Source organism: Ixodes scapularis, unplaced genomic scaffold (assembly GCF_016920785.2).
Source record: "Ixodes scapularis isolate PalLabHiFi unplaced genomic scaffold, ASM1692078v2 PGA_scaffold10__122_contigs__length_95168666, whole genome shotgun sequence".
Taxonomy (NCBI): Eukaryota; Metazoa; Arthropoda; class Arachnida; order Ixodida; family Ixodidae; genus Ixodes; species Ixodes scapularis.
In genome coordinates this window covers 43,881,695-43,903,018 of record NW_024609836.1, presented here as the reverse complement: position 1 = coordinate 43,903,018, position 21,324 = coordinate 43,881,695, and the positions used below count along the sequence as shown (strand labels likewise).

General features: G+C 46.9%; 2 protein-coding genes across 3 annotated transcripts in view; one reads left to right on the top strand and one right to left on the bottom strand.

Annotated features, from left to right (window-relative positions):
- Positions 1–8,630: 8,630 nt before the first annotated feature.
- Positions 8,631–17,977, bottom strand: LOC8036095. Its single transcript, XM_002411673.5, has 3 exons — positions 17,536–17,977; positions 13,350–13,583; positions 8,631–8,897 (listed from the first exon to the last, which is right to left on the bottom strand). Exons 1-3 carry the CDS (start codon positions 17,893–17,895, stop codon positions 8,733–8,735), a joined length of 759 nt encoding a protein of 252 aa, XP_002411718.3. The 5' UTR covers positions 17,896–17,977; the 3' UTR covers positions 8,631–8,732.
- Positions 17,978–18,985: 1,008 nt separating this feature from the next.
- LOC8035788 (protein numb) overlaps positions 18,986–21,324 on the top strand; it is an 87,633-nt gene continuing 85,294 nt past the window's right edge. Inside the window, exon 1 of one of the 2 annotated variants that reach the window (XM_040500185.1) lies at positions 18,986–19,256. In XM_040500185.1, coding sequence (XP_040356119.1) covers positions 19,166–19,256 — 91 coding nt within the window. In that variant the 5' untranslated portion in view covers positions 18,986–19,165. The remainder of the gene's footprint in view (positions 19,257–21,324) is intronic. The other variant, XM_029992615.4, reaches the window with a different exon arrangement.

Genomic DNA, 21,324 nt, shown 5'->3' with positions numbered 1-21,324 from the left:
ATACAAGGGTACAGCCCCTGACGTCAGGCTTCCTCGAGAAGAGCAGTGCGTGCCGATTGGTTGGTGCAAAAAACCCGGCGCGAACCGGAACGGAAGTGCCGCCATCTTTGTTCTCTCTTTTTGATTTATTCCTGGTTTCGTTTCGTAAGTTTCGTCTCATCGTATTCGTCACCTGTGTGCTACTCATCACGTATGACGTATAAAAAAGAAACTATCCTACGTTTACATGAGATAGTTGACGGTGTCTACTGTGGCATTTCTCGCGTACATTGATACATACACGGTCACTGTCAGCCGGTCAACGTAGTGTTTATTTACGGAATTAAAAATAAAATAAAAAAAAAGGTAGGATTTACTTAAACGAACTTGCATATGAACTTGGAATGCAATGGTTTCATCTTGGATGTTATTAATGGCGCATACTTTATTCTGAAGTTTGGTCACAACCGTAGTAACGCTGACCCCGCCCTTTTTTGTGCATAAAGCGCGCGATTCAAATGTTTGAATTGAATGGAAGGATATCGCTTAATGGCATCACAATCTTTTATTACCTGATCTTTCCGCACCCTTAATACATTTTTTTCCCCTTGCAAACACCACACGGATAAATAAATTCAGAAATACCCTCACATAGAATACATGTAGCTCAAATTAAAACTTGACACTGAACACCGAAAAAACAAGTTGCAAATTTGAACACCAAACTGAAAGTAGTTCATTCTCGTGGTGTTGGAATGCATGCGGTACATTATATGTTCTATACACATATGGACAAAAATTGTGTTTAGTGAAGTCAAACAGAACTACAAAACATTCATCACGTGTGCAGTTGGCATTTTGATTTGCTCAATGGAACGAGGAAACTGACTAGTCAAAGGTGGCAAAAAGTTCCAACAACATTCAACGAAAAGGCACCAAGCCCCTAGACAGAGCGATATACAATGAAATGAGGTGCCATATGGCACAGCCTTGAGTGCAAGAAAAAGGCTTGCATATTAGTGTATATAAAACTCCGTCGCAAATAATTCAACTCCAAAAACATTGTGGCAAGCAGCAAAACGCAAGATATCCTGAAGATAAGGAAGTTCCAACACATTCCACGCAAGGTACACCATTGTTAGTTTGTGCTTGGTAGTGATTTTACACATCATGGACATCTGTGGAATGTGCCGAGGAAATTTTGTGGTCACCCAAGACACGGCAGTCTCGCCTCTCAAGTTTTCTCGAGTAACGTGCAAATGGGATTTCATTACAAGCTTTGGCAACAAGACAACCGACTGCAATACTCGCCACATAACACCGACAACAGTTGCCTCATCACATGACACCACAGACATGTCTCCAACCTCAATGTGCAGAGGCTTACGATGATCACACTACGACACAACCACGCAATTTCACGGTCTCGTACAGTACACCACGCAATGGTTGGCACGGTCGAGAATCACAAAACTCCAGGATAATATTTTGGGTTGTTCCATAGACTTAAAACATCTTGTCATCCTCTGTAGGGGTTTAACATTACGCACACACAAGATAAAATTGTGAAACAGTACGCACATAAACCCCTTTTTTCCTGCCTTCATTTTTGTAAGTGTTAGCAACAAGCAATACAGACCAGAATATAGTGCACTTCAGCTGTCTTCTGCCAACATCCACATATCACACTCAAATAATGTTCCAATCTGTTTACCTTTCCAAGGCTGTGCTATTTTTGAATGGCACTCTCAAAGCACCATTACAGATAGACATGCTTCTGTCTCTATCCATCACCGCCTCGCAAGCACGCATCATCCTCTTTGTAGGCCTGGTTTGAGGCCTGTTTCCCACACCTGAGTTTGCTCATGGCCCTTGTGATCAGAGCCTCATTCATTTCCAAGCCTGGTATTTTTTTCTTTTTTTAAATTCTCCCATGCTGAATTTGTGACAGACGGCGTAACATAGAATTTTGATTTTGAATCACCCCCGGTGTGCTGTTGAGAACAGTTGAAAGACACTCACACTCACAGATTATTACTTCAGCTGCAAGATTCAAAGAGCTTTGTTGATCTTCTCCGGCAAGAGCCACTTCCCTTGATTGCTCACGATAGTCCCCGCTGCGCTAGACGGACACTCAAACGGCATTGAAGTGGCCGGGACACGTGTAACCTTCCACAATTGCCTAAATCTTGCCCCTACAGTTTACTTTAGGCTAAAATTTCACCTAAAGCTTGCCCTTCACACAGATGTACTCATCTACGTCTGCGTGGAGAAAGCGTTGAATTTTTACTTTATTAGGTTCGTCCAACATTTAACGATTTAAAAGATCAACCGCAATTAAAGCATTATTCGATAAATCGGTATATCAATTGAACAATTGCCCCGCCCTACTTGTGAGCTCTTAAGAGGAGAGAACACGCTAACATCATCTATGAGGTGGCCCTGGAACTGCATTTCGCTAGAGCAAAGGTTTTGCAGTGTTGGCGAGATTGAACGTACGAACCGTACCGCCTACGAGAAACGGCCGCTTATAACATTCTCAAAAGTTTTCTTGAGCCAATAAACAAAAACGATATGCGAAAAAAAGCGGGGAAACATACGAAAATGACAAGTGTTCCCACGGCTACCTGACAGGTGGAGCTAGTGAGTTCTCTCGTCGCAGGAGACGATGAGAGGTTTTGACGCATTCGGTGGTGAGCAGCCGCAAGTGCGCTAACCACGCCTTCAGCAAGAAGAGCCTCTAACCGTCCGTTTGTCACCGCCCTGCAAGCACCAGAGCTGTACATGTAGAGAGTTTGGCCATTCACTGGGAAGTATAGGAGACAAATGAGGAGGCGCTATAGGCCAAAAGCGGGCTCGAGGGCGTCTTCACAAATTTGAACGTGGCCAAACAGAAGCCGGAAATAATACCCTGGCAGTGGTCGCAAGAAACAAACCTAATAAGAACGTTGGAGTAACCCTCGGTGACTGAAAATATGGTGCACATGATGTTTCAATCACGGCCATCCGAAATCATGGTGGAAGAGAGTAACTAGCAGAATGATTGACATAATCCGTACGCCAGGTGCCGAGGGCCGAGAATCTGCCATCCGAGCAGTCACACTCTGTCCAAGCAAAACAGAGTTGAGCGGCACATTTATTTCTTACATCTTTCTGCATGATCATGGTCGAAGCCAAGGTGTCTAGCAAATTATTATTTTGAAATTCCCCGACTTTTCCAGGTTTTCTCTGACAATTTCTGGTGAAATTCCCTGATCACAGTAGAGGCGATAAAATATATAAGACCATTACAACACAAGGAATTGAGCATCGAGCATTGAGCACTGTGAGGATCATTTTGCGCGGGCTTAATCCAATTTGCATATTTGGAAATATTCGGGTTGGTCCAGTCCGGATTACATGAGCACTTTCTTGCCGCCGACATCGTCAGTGAAGAGGCCACTTCCGGAAACACAATGAAAACACGACGCTCAACCACACACATCAATAGGGACCTTTGAAGCATGCATTTAAGTGTGTGCCCCGCAGTCACGGTACCACCCGGGCGCGCGCTTAAAAGCATGCTTCAAAGGCTCCGTTAGTGCGGTACGCGGAGCACGGCAACGGTGAGGTGAGGTGAGTTACTTTATTTCAGAAAACGGACTGTTTTTGCAGGCAGGATGCCTGCATGTAACAGCTGATTGAGGAAGGGGGGGATTGGGAGGATAGGTGGGATAGGTGTAAGAGAGAGCAAGCCTTTGCTTAGGCCACTCAATGGCGTTCCGGCTCATTTTCCCTGACTGGGCTCGCTTTTTGACGATATCCCTGATTTTTCCCGGTAATTAAAATTTCCCTGACAATTCCCGGTTTTCCCAGTTTTCCCGGTCGCTATACACCCTAGAAGCATCACATGCACCCTATTTTCAACCACGAAGGGTTACTACATTTAACTCTTACGCACTTATTGAAGCAATTAAAACTGTTTCTCGCTACCACCGCTAGGGGATTCTTTTCGGCTTCTGGTTGGCCAAGAGAGCATGCCAAGCCCTCTCTCTGCGTCTGGTGCAAGCCCTGGCTCTGCCTGCACCTCCCATTTACCAAACTCTCTGTAAACACGGCTCTGGCAAGCACGCATCACCGTCTTTGTGGGCCGGTGTGAGACAACCCTGAACAACCCGTGAACAGCAAAGAACAATGCACCCAAACGTTTTTACAAACGTGGCATGTAAAAGAGCACAACAGTGACTCTTTCCACCGGCCCCCACGTACTGCAGAGGCGAGGCTATCGACGAGTCACGACAATGTTAGGGACTCTTTGAGCACCCTTCCCGTTGTCAGCAGCGGTACAAATAATTGCTGTGTTACGTCCCAGGACAGTTTCGGGTCAAGACGAGAGTGAGAGCTTTCTCAGCTGCTGATTGGACGTGGCGTCGCAACTTTCTGCTAGGCGTGCTAATCGACCAATGAAGAATTTCTGACATTTTGCTCGCGAGTCCACGACCAGGCAGTATTTGGGCGAGGACTTGTCACCAACACAAAAGTGAGAAGAGTCCCACGGCCTCCAATACGCGCGTCCAGAGCCTTTCTTCATCCGCCGGTGAATGTCAGGTTCTGTACGGTAGTGGAACGACTCGAAATTTGCAAAGGAAGCGTGTGTTGTCCGTTACTTTAGACGCAAAATAAAAGACAACCACCATTTCGGGCTGCACCTGATCTCACTTCGCCGTAGCACTCGGTTCATAACAGACGATCCGCTTTTTTTAGGGTTTGTTGGCAGATGACGTACGGTGTCTTGTTGTTTTACTTCCATCTGCACATTTCGCTTTGTAGCAGACAAACCCTGTATTACGCTAGCATTAGCAGACAAACTGTCTGCAAACAACATCTGAGCTCGCTCAATGAAAGGTAAATTGGATCTCGCTCTCACGGAGATCAAAATCGGATCCCTGGCACATGGTCTCCTAAATGAGACAAAGCAATCCTCGTGAAACATTCGGCTCTCATGCTATTATAAAACGACGAAATATATATAAATTAAAAGCACCACCAAGCACCAAAACCAGGCCAGCATCTGCTTTGCAATCATCCAACAGACGAGCATTTACCTCGTTTACAAGGTATATGTAAGCTGCCACTTAGCTGCGACTACAGTGTCAGTCTCCTCCACGAGGCAGTTCTACCGTCGCGAGACTTCTAGGAAATTTTGATCCATAACTTCATCACCGTGAACTGACTAAAACTGGAAGCCTAAAGCATAAACCGTGTGTAAGCGATTTGGCGAGCGACGAGATGAGCGACCGCGACCCGCTCTGCTGTCGCGCAATGAGGCAAGCTGCATGAAAGCGACGGGAGCAGGCGACCAAGGCGATGAGCGACATTTTCTAGAAATCCAAAAACTGAGCGACGCAACGAGCGAGAGAGAGCAATCTCTGTCGCTTGTCATTGACTCTCGTCGCTGCTGCCGTTGCTCGTCTCGTCGCTCGCTAAATCGCTTACATGTGGTTCAGCCTTAACTTTGACTTCTAAAAATGCAACACACCCCATGGAAGTGAGTAAAACAAAAAAGATATTACTAGCACGCCCTCAGCATCGCTTCGCTGAAGTGCAACTCCCGTGAAACCTGGATTTCCGGTTTTTCAGTAATTATAAAGAAGACAAAATAAAAAAAAAAACGGATAAATGTACCCAAAATATTATTTTTACGAGTCAAGGGATAATGATCGACAGGCACCAAAAACGTGGCTGACAGTTCGGCATCTATTATTTTTGCATAAGCGCTCCAGGAATTACATAAATACAGATATCAATCATGGTAAGACCATTTCTCAGAAAAAATGTGATCAGAAGAAGCACATACATTCCAGTCATGAAGATGCCACTAATGTCATCACCTTGGATAGATTGCCACATTACACGCTCAGGAGTATCGTGAAGATTGTACTTTCTAATTTGAAGGAAGGATCAACACACCAAGATTGAACCTAAAGCATAGATTTAGAGCGACTATTGAAATAACTAGTGAGTAACAATTTGCTATGGTTCTTGCTATATATTCCATCTACTCTGGAAGATAAACAAACCCTTGTTCATTAAATTTATGCCTGCAAAATTTATGACATTGCTCGGGTACAACAGAGAGTGGCATGACAAACGTTGGCTAATGTATTATGCTGAGGCTGCAGTACTTGTTAAGTACATGCCTTAGAACTCAAATATTAAATGGCACAAATATTTGGTCAGTATTGGTAGTATTTTCAACTTGGTGCTGCAAGCCACAAAAACAAATTGTGAAAAAGCAGTCACTTGCTGAACATTGTCTCACAAGTTGAAGCTATATAAAGATGAAACTTAATTTCAGATTGTTGGTTGGCATGCTTTTAGAGGGAAAGCATAGTGATTTTATGGTGTTCAGATTAAGAGGTTCATATAGCTTAAATGTCCTACATTGAGGTTGGCTCACACATTTGTGTTTGACTCTGACTGATTATGCCACAATCGGTTTTTAAGCCACGTGACTGCTTAAAACCGGCTGTGCAGTAGTGCAGCCGATCATAAGCTGTCACAAGCCCCTTCAGTAATAAGCAATCGCAACTGTGTGAACCGGTCTTTAGTGTGCACAAAATTTTGCATTAAAAAGTTACAGAAGCTTCTGAGCAATTACGCACTGAAAAGAATAACGCAAGTCGATGGCAATAAATATACCATCTAAATTGAGTTGAAAACAAAGAATAGAAAACTGAGCTGAGCTTTCCCTTCGACCGTATGCGGTGCTAGCCTATAATTACGGTATGCCTCCTACACCGGTTATTGCAAATTTTTCATAAAAAGTAGGACGATCGACACTTGTTCCTAAACAAAATCCAGGGAACGCTTATAAGGTCAGAATATGGCACGTCTCAGTCAAACATAGCTGCACAAGACACAAAACTCTGGCCAATGACGTCGCAGCATGTCCACCACAAAGAAAGACGACGGATTAATTAGAAAAATGGCGATGCTCATAAGGTCAGAATATGGCACGGCACGGTCCACTCTAGCTACACAAGACGTCGTGCTCTGGCCAACGACGTTGCAATGTGTCCGCCGCAAAGAGAGATGCCGAACCAATCAGGAATTGAAGGCTCAGGTACGAGTTTTGGAAATAGCTGCTACTCCCTGACTTCACCACTTGCCTAATAAAAAAACTACAAGTGGGCGCACCCCCGAAAACACCGTAATTTTCACTGGCATAATGCCGTAGCAAAGACACCGGAAAGAAATGCTTTCCTTTTTGCCTTTAGAGCATCCGACCTGAAAGGGCACGCCCCAAGATAGTACACGAATGACGAAAGTAAACACTGAAAGATGTTTCAAATAGCGACACCAAGTGTCTGGCACACGGCAAAGCACCATTTCAAGAATACTAAGCAAGCAGTACCAGTTTCGGCGAGCTAAGTGTGCCACGCCAACCGCGATGGCGGCACAGGGATTGCGCCACTGTCGCAATCGGCGCGACGGTGTCGCCCATCCTCAACCGTCCTTCATCAAAGACTAATCATGCGGTGACATCTCCAATCTTCTACCAGGGATTGGCATCATCACAATCCTTGGTGCAATATAACCATTATAATCACGACAGTAGTATCGCAGTTGTGATGTTGCCAGTTGGAACTTGAGAAGACACGGAAAACGGCACCAAACGTAATAATCGGGGATGCATTCCAGGAACCATTGGGCAATGACACCGGGCTGGGCTCAAACGACACCGCAACATAAAGTGACAAAGGCACAGCCATCGACACGCTGGCCCAATCATTGCCGCGTGTCGGCGGCAAAAGACCCGTCTGCCCCAAATCGGGCGGTTCACAAATCGGTGTCGCTCCCTCTCGGCACCCTTGGCAAAGAAGTAAAGTGTACTATAGTCCGTTGGGAGTTAAGTAACACGGGGCAAGCCGTTCCCACAAAGCTCTCTGCTCACCATGATTGGTAGATTCCTCCTCTCCACTCACCTCCTCTCCTGTCACGAATCCTGCTTCATTTTTTTTTTTTTCACTTAATATACCAGAGTTGTGAGTATGTGCCTGTCTGTGTCCTGTGTTCCTTTGTTGTTTGTCCTTGTCCCTTTCTGCGTGATTTTTCATCATGTTCAACTTCCACTCCAGCATTCGCTCTGCTAATGTGGAAAGAGCGGACGGCTTTGTGGGAGGTTCCGCTTTATTTTAGTCTCCAACGGACTACGGGTGTCGCAGCCTACCGGTGAGCTCGCCATGGCCTCTGCACACTCGCAATCGACCGACCAATCGCGGCGTGGCGTTGTTCTCTGTGCTGGAACAAGAGGAACTGCACCGAACACAGAAGTGGGACCCCCCTTTTTGCGACACGAAATAGTAAAACTGTTGATATTGACACGACGCCTGAACCGTTGGCTCGTGTCAGTAGCAGACGATTCACCCGCCTCAAATCGGGCAGCCGACAAATTAAGTTAAGGCCTGTTTGCACATACGCCGACGCACTGCCTAGGCGCTATTAGCCAGTGCTTGAAATAGTGCTGACTGAGGCACTGCTGACTCCATGTTATATTGGTGAGACAGTGCTGCATCAGTGCTACTTACATTCAGAGCTAGCATCGGCATTGTTCTTAAGTTTAATTTAGTGCCGCGACGCATATGCGAATTGGCCTTTAGTGTCGCTCTCTTTCGGCACCCTTGGCAAAGAGCAAAGAATTAATGTATACTATGTTACAGCCTACCGGTGACCTCGCCGTGGCCTTTGCACGCTCGCGACTGACCGACCGATTACAGCACGTCGTCGTACTCTGTACTGGAACATGACGAGCTGTCGGTGGGCGCTCCTTTTTCAGCCACAGCCGTCAGGTTCCGTGGCGGATGACGGTGCTGATGCGGGTGGCGAGGCGTGACGCCCGATCCTCCGCTCGAAGAACGCTGGTGGTGAGGCACGGTCTTGTCGGCGCAGCCGGGAAAAAGTTATGGGTTACGATCAGGATCAGACGACACAAAAGAAAAAGACAGCGAGCAACAACTGTGAGGGGCGTGCCGTATTGATTTACGCCTTATTTTTTAACCAGATTCTGGCCACTAGGAGGCGTAGAGTTAATATAATAATCTAAAGGAAAAGGTCCCGTGCATTTCAACCGCTTCGGAACAGGGGGGGCAAAGACGCAAACATCGGTGTTCCCGACGGAACCATATAGCCAGCGACGCCTTGATTTTATACACAAAGAAGTAGGAGAACATTGCTTCCATGGTCTGTATCTAGTGTTTTTGTAGCTTTATTTTGCACAAAAAGACCGGCATCGCGGATTGTATAAAAATAAATAAAGTTGACGATCACTCTAACAACTCACCGTGGCAAAACGAACACGCCTAAAGCGTGGTCCAAACCGCCAAGTATTTCAAATTATGTGTACCAGAACACGTGTAGATTCCCGCTTCCGGTTCCATCGTCACCGCTCAGTTTTTTCGTGTTCCGGTTCATGTATGGAGAGTTCAAATATTTCAACTTTTCCGGGTGCCCGTATTGTGACGTAGGTACATGCATTGAGGGAGTGGCAAATCACGGAGCGTGTTTCCTTCCTGCCGGTGATCACGTGCTCTTTACGTGCTTGACGAATGAACACTGCCTCCGACGCCGGCAACACCGGTGCCACCGAGCGCAACAAGCAGCTGCACCGGGTGGGCCGGTGCGCTACTGCCGGCTTCTTGCTGCGATTTTTTTGCACTTCAGCTATCCGGGTCACGTCTCTATCCCCGCAAATTTACGTTGGCACCCGTTTTCGTGAGCGTTAGTTTCTGTGCGACGTGAGAATTTGCCTGTTCCACCGACGACTATTCCAACTACAACGAGCGTGTCGCGCGATGACAGTGCAATGACAGCGCAGCAGATGTTGGTTGCACTATCTCTCCACAGGGCGCGATGTTGCCGGGGCTGAGATGGGCTCCGATAGCAAACCGAAACTTAAAAACCCGTTGATTTTGCGCGGTTTTTCAAAAAGCCGTAAAATGCTTCGCGTGCCTTCTATCGTTCTGCAATTTGTTGATTTAGTGTTTTTCGATGATGCTGAGCAATTTTCTAATTTAAACCATGCCCTTAAACACAATATTAAAAAAGTTAATAACGCAAAAATAATTAACAACTTAATTATCCCGGACTTTAATAATTTTCCTAAATGGGCCTCTGGCCCAGGACCAAAACGTCACAAGCCTTTTTTCGTTGCAATGAGTAGTTTTCGCAGGAGCGATTTGGCCTGTGTTTTCTGAAACACCCTGTATATGTACTGTGCATATTTTTTCGGATGTTTCAGATTTTGGGGGTGGGTGCTTAGTGTGAAATTGGCGGATGCACGGTGTTTTACGGTATGTATATAGGTAGTACTCCTGTAAACCAATGCACTCTTAATAGCAACCTACTTATTTCTATGTGGTATCCTGCCTTCTAGTTTCTTTGGTCTATGTCTGCTGTGCGTGTCTCTCTGCAAGCTGCAAACATTATGCTACATATCTGTAAGATCCTCCCGTTGCACATCTATTTACATAGCAAAATTTTGGTAGATACTAGCTTCGTTCGATTTACTTGCACCTTGTGCACCAGTGAAGAAAAGTATAGGGTGGTGTACATCAGGTGGTATCTCAACATACATACCGGAAGTAGACTCTATGCTTTTCTGCACCAGTGCAGGAGGGGCAGGTAAATTGAACGAAGCTAATATATGCAAAGGCAATGCAATAAACCTGGATGAATGGACAAACACATTTGCCGGTTGGATGAACGGATGGATGCGTATGGCCATATCATCTTAATAAGAGGCAGCTTGCACCGCTTAGCAGTAAGTGATTGGACGAACGAACAGTGACACCTAATGGCAGATTCTCGCAACTCTGAGACATACCCTGCTCTCATTTGTTGGACCCGATTGTGGCCTTAAAGGGATACTCCACCGTTTTTTTTCTTTGTCTCCGATTTGCTAGAAATTTTGCTAAGCTAACCAACAAACATTGCTAAAATAGTATCCCAAATATTAGGTCAAAATATTGTTTTTTCGCGAAGTTATTGAATTTACAGTTTTGGTCTTCACCATGTTTTTCAAACTGAAAGTCTCTACTGGCAACAACGAAAAAGTGACGTCAGTGGAAGGCAGGGGTTAACTTTTTGGACCACAGAAGTTGTTCTTAACGGATTTGAAGCAGTTTCTTGGTGTCAAATGAGTGCTTTGGAAGCTCGCTCCTGTATCCGCGCTCCAGCACGGAACAAATGATTGGCATATTCTATTTTTAGACTACTTGCTCGACTGGCAAGCCTGCCTCCCACTGACGTCACAGCACGGAAAAGTGCGCGAATATTTGAATATTGGTTTTTGCATCATTTTCATTTGCCGATTTCACAATACCTATTATGAATTTCGCGATACTAAATAGCATACCGGAAAGGCTAAAGGCCGGGGAGTTAGAAAATATAGTTAGTTGATGTAGCTCAAAAAATCGGTGGACTACCCCTTTAAGCATCCAGGCGTCTTGCCAAACTGTGACACAGCGCTCGTATGCAATTGTTTTGCGGCAAATACAACCCAAGGCCGACCCTGGCCACCTGCTACGCCGACTATACTCCGTTTCACCTTATGATGAACCGCGGAGGACGCCATGAGGTATCAGACTCAATCCAATGCCGTGCGAGTGTCACGTGATTTTCAGGAGGGGCACGGCAATGCATGGGGCATGTAGTCACGCCATGCATTAACGACACTGGATCGGCCGAGATATCTCGTGGTGTCAGCGGCGGTCCATCGCAAGATGGAAGAGAGAACATCAGCAGCCAACTATGGTGCTCCCTGTTAGCTATCCTGTGGTCATTGGTAGGTGGTATCTCGTTAATTTGAACCCGAGGGGGACCAGAACTTTGTTTGAATAATGCAAGGTTTGAATTACCGGGAATTTCCTTCCTGGAAACATGTAGGACGGGATCTGCATGTTAGTCTGAATTAAGAAAGTTTGAATTAACGAAATTCCACTGTACATTCTGTTATGTGCATGCTCGTGATATCCCCTCGAAGATATCATGGCGGTGTGACTGGGCTGTGGTTACAATCGACACTGTACCGAAATGGCTCATTGACCAGTTCTAATGTTCAATTTCTGCGTGTTGCCATCTTCGTCTATGAGGCTGCGCTATGCCGTGCGCTGCCATTTTTGTCTTCGAGATAGGTATATATGTATATGTAAATACCTCTGTGGCCAACCAGCTGCCATTCAGCCAAGCCAGCGATTGGACACGACCAAACCAATCACCTGTCACATCACTGCCAAAGAATCTGAGACAGTGCGACAAGGAAAGGTTCTCCGACAAGTCGGTAGTGATTGGCCACAACGAGGCCAATCACGTAGTATGATAACCGGCAAGATTATCAACTATTCCAATAATTGCCTTCTGCACACTGCCACCTTTGTTTATTGAGCTGCGATGTGGAGTATCCGCATAAATGTAAATATTATTGTGACCAATCGTCTGCTACTCTGCAAAGCCAGAGATCTGACACAACGAGACCAATCACTGAGCCCATCACTGCCGAAGAACCAGAGTCTGTGCAGCACAAAAAAAGTTTTCTGTGGAGTCAATCAGTGCTCGCCCGTAATGAGGCCAAACACAAAGCCCCATCATGGCCAAGCCATAGACCATTCCAATGATTGCCCTCTGTGCGCTGCCCACTTTGTTTACTGGGCTGTAGAACCCGTTCATAGAACGCGCAGTAACCAACGAGGTACAGGGCCTTAAAACGATAAACTGGCAGCTGAAAGTGACCCCCAATTGGCTGACACACATGTTGCATATTTTTGACCACTAGACACGTGACCTTATAGTTTTACGTCTAAATTTTAACAAAGTACCGAGCACAAATAATTGCTTATTGATCTTTAATAACACTACCGACGAGATTATGTTTCGTTTGTTTAAAGTCCAAAATGTGCTTTCACGACAAAAACTCGGGCAGCTTCGCAATGTCTCCGCCAGATGCCATCAGCCGCGGTGCTGTACTTTGGGTTTTTATCGGAGCTAGACACTCACGCCTGGGGCTAACAGTGTTGAAAAAATAGTTTATCATGGTTTTTACACCGATCACAATACAAATCTCGGCTCAGTTTTACGTAAAAGTCTCAGGATTTGGTATGGTCACGTGTCAAGCGCTCAAAACTGTACAACATGGCAGCAGCCAAGTGGGGGTCACTTTTGTGTGATGAACAGGATACCAGTTTATCACTCTAAACCCCTCTACCTCGTTGGCAGTAACTCTCTCCTGCAAAACGCCAGACGTCGCACGTGCGTCCACAGCCGAGTGACTTGGCATTTTTCGCCTGGGCGGTAAGTGTTGGAAAGGTGTGCACCAGAGTTGCCAGAGTGCGTACCGTAGGAGTGTGGTGGTGCCTGGACAGGATGGCAGTGGCGGCGTCGAGATCGAAGTGCTCGGCCGTCAGTGGCGTGCCAGCAGCACGGCCGTTAAGTTGTCCCAGCAGGTCGTCCGGTGTCGCGTCCCAGGCCGTGGGGGACCTGTCTTGGAGGACCTGCTTGTACTCCTGGATGGACTCGTTGAGGGACCAAAGCTGGCAGAGGAGGGACATGTCCAGCTGGCGAAGACCAACCTGCAGCAGACGAAGATTGCAAGGGGTGTCACAGCATCTGCGAGTTATCTTTATCTTTCTCGAACCAGTTATTCTACAAAATTCCTTTGTATCATAAAACTGTAAGGAATTCACGTGCCTACCTACCTAACCCCCCCCTCCCCCCCGGACACTACGAGCAGCATCATCCGATATTGCCTTTTTCTCTGTCTGCAATCCCCACAACATTCCATTACCTCGCGACTTGCCATAGAGTCGAAAGAATGGGACTTGAGCTACGTGTTCCCTCACACAGTTTGGACAAAAGCTATTTTAGGAACCAACAGGTATGCCAAAGAAGGACAAAGAACCATTGCAGCTTACACTGGGGACTTTTTGCAGATCGTTCATGAGAGCTCTGCACGGATTGAACACGGATTGAACACGCGCCCACAATCTGGTGCTTACGATCTACAAAAAGTCTCTATTGTCTGCGATAGTAGAGGTAAGGTTTGATGCTGTCTCCTCACACTACAGCTTTTTACGACCTTCTTGTTCCTAGTCCTCTCGTCACACACTGAGCAACACCAAAACCACCAATAATCCGCGAGGGAAAGGGGGATCAGAGCCAAGTGGGTTAGAGAACACTAGCTTGGGGCATGCGGAGCGAAAGCTGGCGCTGCAGAGCCCAGGGATCTTGGGTTCGATCCCCACCCCTGCTTGTTTCGATCGTACCTGCGTGCAGTCGTGTATCACTACTGCATGATGCACATTAAAGATCCCAGGCTAGCAGTCATACTGTACTGGCTAAATTTCTTATTTACAATGGGTAACAATGTCACAAACTAAGCTCGTGCTGTATAAACAAATAATGACTACTTTTTTCTACAAGGGGTGGGTGAGAGCCCTGCGTTGAAAGTAAGTTTAGTGTCCGGATGCGACCCTCAATAGGCAAGCCAATCAGGGGCGGATTCAGAGAGAGGGTCCGTATATCCTGACCCCCCTCTTGAATTCTGCATGTGTAAAAATTGAGAATGTGGAAACGGGAAAGGGGGGAGGGGTTCTTAAGCATATGATACGCTGACCAACAGCTGACCCCCCTCCCCTCAAGAAATACCTGCGACCGACCACCCCTGAAACCAATAGGCTTGCCTATCCTCAATAGGCATATACATGTGAATGGCATCTGCAGACAAGTTTCCAAAATTTTTATCCGAGGTTTGGTTTTTGCTGTCGGCAAACTTCTTGCAAACTTCCCCCCGCATGTGCAAATCTCGCGTGTACTCCACTCTTCTATTTCGGGGTTACCTCAAGAGACTGTAAAACACAGGAGACTCGGGAGAAAAAAAAATTTAGGCTGTCTCTTTGTCGTCTTTTCAAAGCATTCTAAATGCATAGCATTTACAGGGCCCCTTCGCAGTCCTCCTTTTGCGGGCAACACCAAGTGTAATTTTCTGACACTTTAGATGAACAAATCGGGTCCATTCTTGTTAGTTGATGCCATTTATCTCCTTGTATATGTGGGCCCCGCCAACAAACCATTTTCCAACCGAAAATAGCTTCGAACGTTTGAATAAGATAACGGTCTATTCCAAAACTCTGACATCTGGTTGCGACAGCTAGCGCTACATCTGGATGAAGATTGAGCTGCATAGTTTATTTTCGCAATAAAAAAAAAACTAATTTTTTTTGGAAAGGGGGGGGATTTCCTGTAGAAAGGGTATTAGGGAGTTTTAGTAGACCCGTATTTCCACCTTCGCTAAGCCCTGTTATGTATGTTGACTAACGGCCAGCGCTCCCTGGCTCCTGTGCTCTCATGGCAATCGGCTGAGGATGAAGTGATGTGACGCGCGCTCTCGAACATTCCATCGACGACTGACCAGAACCAGCATCTCATTTCTATGTTCTAGACTATGCTCTAAATAAACATAGTCTGGTGCATAACATGTTATGTACCAGACTATTATGTACCAGACTATTATGTACCAGACTATGTTTATTTAGAGCATAGTCTAGAACATAGAAATGAGATGCTGCTTCCAGTGATATAATTGGCATAAGCCAATTTGGCACACGTTTCGGAGCAACCAAAACAGTGTTTTGGAGCAGCAAATGCGGCCTTAGGAGCAACCAAAACAGTGTTTTGGAGCAGCAAAAGCGGCTTTTGGAGCAGCCAAGACAGTGTTTCGGAGCAGCAAAAGTGGATTTTGGAGCAGATATTCTTAGGAAAATAAAAATATTTGTTTTAAGTGCTGTACAAACAAAGGGCACTTTGTGTTGTGTTGTGTTATGATATGACTTGTTGTGACGGAACTTGCTGCTTCTGTTTTTACTGCTCAGACATCCCACAAGTGTACAGTGCTGTAAGCATTGCCAAGCAATTTCGAAAAACCGCTTACCACCGTTTTACTGGTTCCCCTACGTGCCAGATTTTCGTCAAAAGTAAGCAAACGTAAAACAATGAATTGCAAGCGTTCCAGCTGTTGCCTTAGTCACGCAATCATGTTTGCATGCACGTGAGGCCAACTTCGGCAGGCTTGCTGTTGGACACGCTTCGTCGCGCCAGCGCAGACAACGGCTGTCCGATCGAAACCGAAACCAGGCTCCTCAGCTCCGTCACTAACTTATCCCCAAAATTGTACACAAATAATTTTCGAGCATGCGACAAAAACAGTCCAGTGGCGCGTGCTTGCCAGGCCGGCAAACAAGGCACAAGCTAAACACATAAAAAATAAATAGCCTGAGTGCATCGATGCAGGTCATCGCGAGTCAGGGTCAAAACGTTCTTGGAGCGTTTTGTGCAACGACTGAACTCGAGACAAACAAGCACGCTGTGTGGGTTCAGCGTGCAGACATTGCCTTCTTTGCTTTAGCTCACTTCTCTTCACCAACCTTCTTTCACGGCAGATTTTTCACGTACCGAGGTCCCTCTCGAAAGAAGGCCCACCGAGAGGATTCTAGATAATCAATACTTTGGCAGAGCAGCCTTTAAATTAAAGATGGATTTTTTAGTAACGTAGGATTCAAACAAGAACAGGAATGTTGATGAACATGCGGCAGTACTTAGTTTCATTATAAGAAGTACCATATCTACAGTAATGTGGGGACGGCAAAATTCGACGTCGCGCGACCACGGTGACTGAAAGGCAGTGACCAAGTATAGTTTTCCCACGGCCATTGCTTCAGCTCACAAAGTAATTCCTGTCGCTCAAAAACGTGGTTTCGTTTCACAGCATGACGGCATAGCTGGCACCTGGCACACTAGCGTCGGAGCGTTTGCACACATCCGTGTCTATCGCTGAAGATATAAAAAAAGAGACGAGAGACGAGACCCATAAGACGAGAGCGCGAAACGCGAGGCGCCGGGAAAACCATGCAAGACCGGGTGGACAATTGATGCACGGTACTTTGTGTCAGGTGGCAGCTTGCGCCACATAACACACGCCTGCTCAATTACAGTACTCAGTTTAGTTTTGCTTCTGAAAGGCGACCTAAATTGGTCCTTTGGCGCAGGCTTGGTGCAGATTACCCATATTTTGGCGAAATGTAGCAGGATGTAGCAGGGTTAGCCCCTTGGCGCAGTTTGGTGCAATTGGCGCAGCAATCACATCACTGTGCTTCTGGTCAGTCGTCGATGGAATGTTCGAGAGTCCACGCCACATCACTTCATCCTCGACCGGTTGCAACGAGAGCACAGGAGCCAGGGAGCGCTGGCTGTTAGTCAACATACATAACAAGCCCCTCCGCTACCCGAAACTCTACAGCCAAGGCCATCGGCACGCAGGCGCAGTGGCGGTCTCTTCGTTGCGGAGGGCTTAGCGGAAGGGGAAACACGGTCTACTAAAACTCCCTACTATACTGTTTAAAAGTAGAACTTTATCAAATTTCGCCAAAAGCTTGAAGGTTCTGCGAACCAGTCAAACCTTAGTTTTGAAAAAAGCTTGTATCTCTAACGGCTACCACAATTTCCGTGAAGATATATCATTGAAGGTACCATTTCCTTGCGCAAGAGCGCCAGCTGAGCATCCAGCCGCGTTGTCGTAGAACGCCCAGCCCACATGTCCTCATTTTCCTGCTGTACGCCACGACTACCACGGCCACCTTGCAGTGAGTCCGAAGTGCCCCGGTCCTGACCACGTGACGACGACGCTCCCGCCGCCTGGTGGTACGTCCGGGAACTACGCGGTCGTGCCGCTCCCGCCGCCACGCTGGACGACTGGCACAGATCCTGCTGAATCATGGTTCGCATGTTGTGCAGGCGTTCCAGCTCCCGCCACTGTGTACTGTTGAAGTTGAGCAGGCCGCTGAGCGACTTTGGCAGCGGCGGCAGTCCTTTGAGGGCTTGTGTGTCCATGATTTTGAGTTGAGAGCTGCACGCCCGGGGTATGTGGCCTCGCCTCGCGCAGCAGTGGGCACCGCCTATCCAAGGATGACGGTCACTGTCAACCTTGGCTGAAAGAGAAGGCGAACTTTTGTTTTACGCTTACATTTTGTCTGTTTACTTGTGAAGGAATGGTGTCACGGGAAAATCGGTCGTAAGGCAAGGAACAAGAAAGCATATCTGATCTGAGCTACCGCGTATTGTAAGCGTTGAAAAACACCCTCGCCGTGAAGCTGAACACCGATTCCCGTGGTTTAAGATGCGTACAACACAATCCGTTCGATACGGCGAGGCATAACTTTTACGGTAGCGCCGAACGAGGTGCACGTAATGAGATTTGCATATGAGTTCTGGAGCTTGTTTTGCCGACAGCATGCTGTGGCTTTCGAAATTCCATTTTCTGTATGGGGTGTGGCGTCTGTCACTGGTCGGGCAAGTTTCGAAGCTTGGTATTTTTGTACGCGATACCGTTTTTTCAAGGTTTAAATGATACTCACGAAAAGCACGAAATCTCCGGAGAGATAGCCCTTTTACACAAAAACAAGTGGTTCGCTCCGATTTTAGGGTTTCTACTTCTTTCAAACGTTTTTGGGGAAAACCTACGCGTCGTCAAACGTTAGCAATTGGTAAAACACGACAGAATAAATGTTTGTATACCTGACTAGGTCGAATACGAGGAGCGCGTTTTTTGCAGTTACACGGAAAGAACTGCAGGAAAGCCGAACTTCCGCAAGCGTCGTTTCCACTGTGGTCGTTTCTTTTGAAGCGGAAGCAAGTGGGCAAGTGTCACTGACAAATGTAAGATGGCAGCACAAGACAATTCCTCTTAGCTTTTTGTTATTTTTTTCCCCCTTGTGGGTAAGGTTTAAAAATAACGTTTTATCAGAACCCAATATAAGACATCTTTTTAAGTAAAATACGCTGTGCTACCGTAAAGAAGGACGGCGTTGTAGATCCCGTTTCAGTAAAATTACGAAATCGAGAACGAAACGAAAAAGTCAAAATCAATCAGCTGACTTTCTCACATTGACCATAGTTGGAGTCGCGATCGAAAGATGGCGCCACGGGTTCCGCTGACGTCAGCGGCAGTGCGCCGCACACACGACGAAAGCAGCAGCCTTGCCGCTGCCTTGCTTCGCTTTTCGCGAAGGCTGCGGGCCTTGCCGTGTGCCGCGGTGGACTTGGTGCACGAAAAATACTTACGGCCACAGATGTGAGCCGAACATGAGCGTCTCGGCGGTGCATGAGGATTACGCAGCGTGGCGGGAACACTGTGGACTGGGGCCCAAGTAACATCGACGACGGGCAGCGCAGACACCGCGGCGCTGGCTTAGGTAAGCCGCTGTTTGCATTTTTTTGCACAACGAGCAAAAGGCGATTTCAGGCCTAATCCGACACTACTCTACCCCCCGTGCGAGTTGTTTGTCGAGTACGCAGCACGCGGCAGATGTGATCGCGTATTGGCAGACCCGGGAACCGAGTTGTCCTCAAACCGCGAGCGAAAACCACGACGACAAAAGCGGGAGTGCTTTCCGCCGAAGCTCCGTTCGGTTTCGGAAGATGAAAGGACAGCAAAAAAGAGAACAAAAAGAGGAACGGAACGGAACGGGTGGCAAAAAGTTGCCTCGGGCGCCTTTAGGCATATTTTTATTTGTTTGGATCAAAAGCCTTAGAGTACGCTTGTCGCATAGCAACACCTTTTCGTGCTGTCTGTCGTCGTCGTGTGCTTGATTTTTCGCTTTGACAAACGGGAATGATGGAGACGGTGAAAGTCACCGTTGCGTCGAAGAGCCGTGCTTATCGGAGGACAGCGGTTTGAGATCGTCTCCAGTCAGGTAGGTGGGTTATCTGCGCTGAGGGTCTGAGCTTAACCACTGCTGCGGTGGTTTGTGCTTTTTGCTCTCCAAGGCCCGATGGCTAACGATAAACCCGCATGTGGTGTGACGTGCGCGAAGCACGGCGCCGCGCTGTCTGTCGAGCGATCACGTGCTGGAGCCTCCGTCAACGGAGCGTCTTGTACCCTTTCGCTCCCTGTACCCGGTAATGGATGTACATTTTATTGTTATTTATTTCACCCTCTTCTACTTGACCTTTCGCAAGCAGACGGCGCCCTCGAGATCTTATTTTGATACTGCCGTCTCCGCATTGTTCCCCGTGGGTCGTCACTACGCTTTTGTGTCGTCTGTGATGCTATCGTCGCGTCATTTTTTTTTTTTATCTTTATTGTTTTTTATATTATCATCCAGCTCGCAATTATGAAGACTGTCGTATCCATTCAGATGATAATCGTATCACGCACATAAAACCCGTGTCTCTCCATCGTCGTCTGCTTCGCACCCAGACGCAGCAGACGACAAATGCAGCCAGATCGTTACCGTAACGGTACCGGTATTCTGATAGCGATACTTCGAAACGTTGTATAAATCTCTTCGGAGTCATATTTTAAGTTCACTTTTAAGTTACGTCCAGTAGCACATGTGACGATCGTTCGGCATTTCCTGGATAGCAAAACACAGCCAGCTGCTGGCGTAGCCAAGTTACCGTGATATCGAGTTTGGCCGCCATCTTTGTAACCGTCATCATCAGGCATCGGCCTTGTCGTACGCACGCAGACCTTGAGAGAGCCATGGGAGAACCGTGCAGCGAAGAACTTGTAGACACACGTATCGATGATAATACGTTGTCCTTTGTACCTTTTTGCTCTTTTTTTTTTTTTTTTTCTTTTGGTATAACTTTTTCCTTTGCTTTGGCACGTTTTGCTACGTTTGCCCTCGCTGGCACCACCGGACGTGATTTGCTAATCCGTTTTGGCGTTAACCGAGGAATGGATTAGGAAACCGGAAAGCAGGAAGGATGCGCGGCGAGCTGGTTCGACCGGGTTTCTGCTTTAATGGTGCCGGCCTTTTGTGTTTATTCCTTTTTTGGTTGCCGCGAGGCGATAGCGGATCCTTTCTTTTCCGGAACGTCACGCTTTTGCCACGAGGGCGTGTTCGGGATGAGCTGGCGCCGTGTCCAATCGAGCGGCGTTTGTTTCGGAATCGGAGAGCGAAAATGGCGAACTCGGCCGTTAACGCATCCAGGTCCGTCTGTCGTCTGCCAGACCTGCAGCACTATATCGTCTGCTTCCTACATCAACATCAATCGCACTTCACAAAAATAATTCACACATTTCACTGTCGGCAATGGCAAGAGAAAGTCGAGAGTTTTGACATTTGTAAGTTTTGGGGAAGGGAGGCTGAAGTTTAAATAAGGAGATGGTGTAAGATGGGTGCTGGAGATCGTGGCCTGCGAAACTCAGGTGATGAATAGTAAATGCCGTAAGTAATCATGAGTGATGTAACGTGATGCTTTGTTTTGTACCGATTCGAGCTTTGTTGATAGGATACGCTTGATAAGGACACC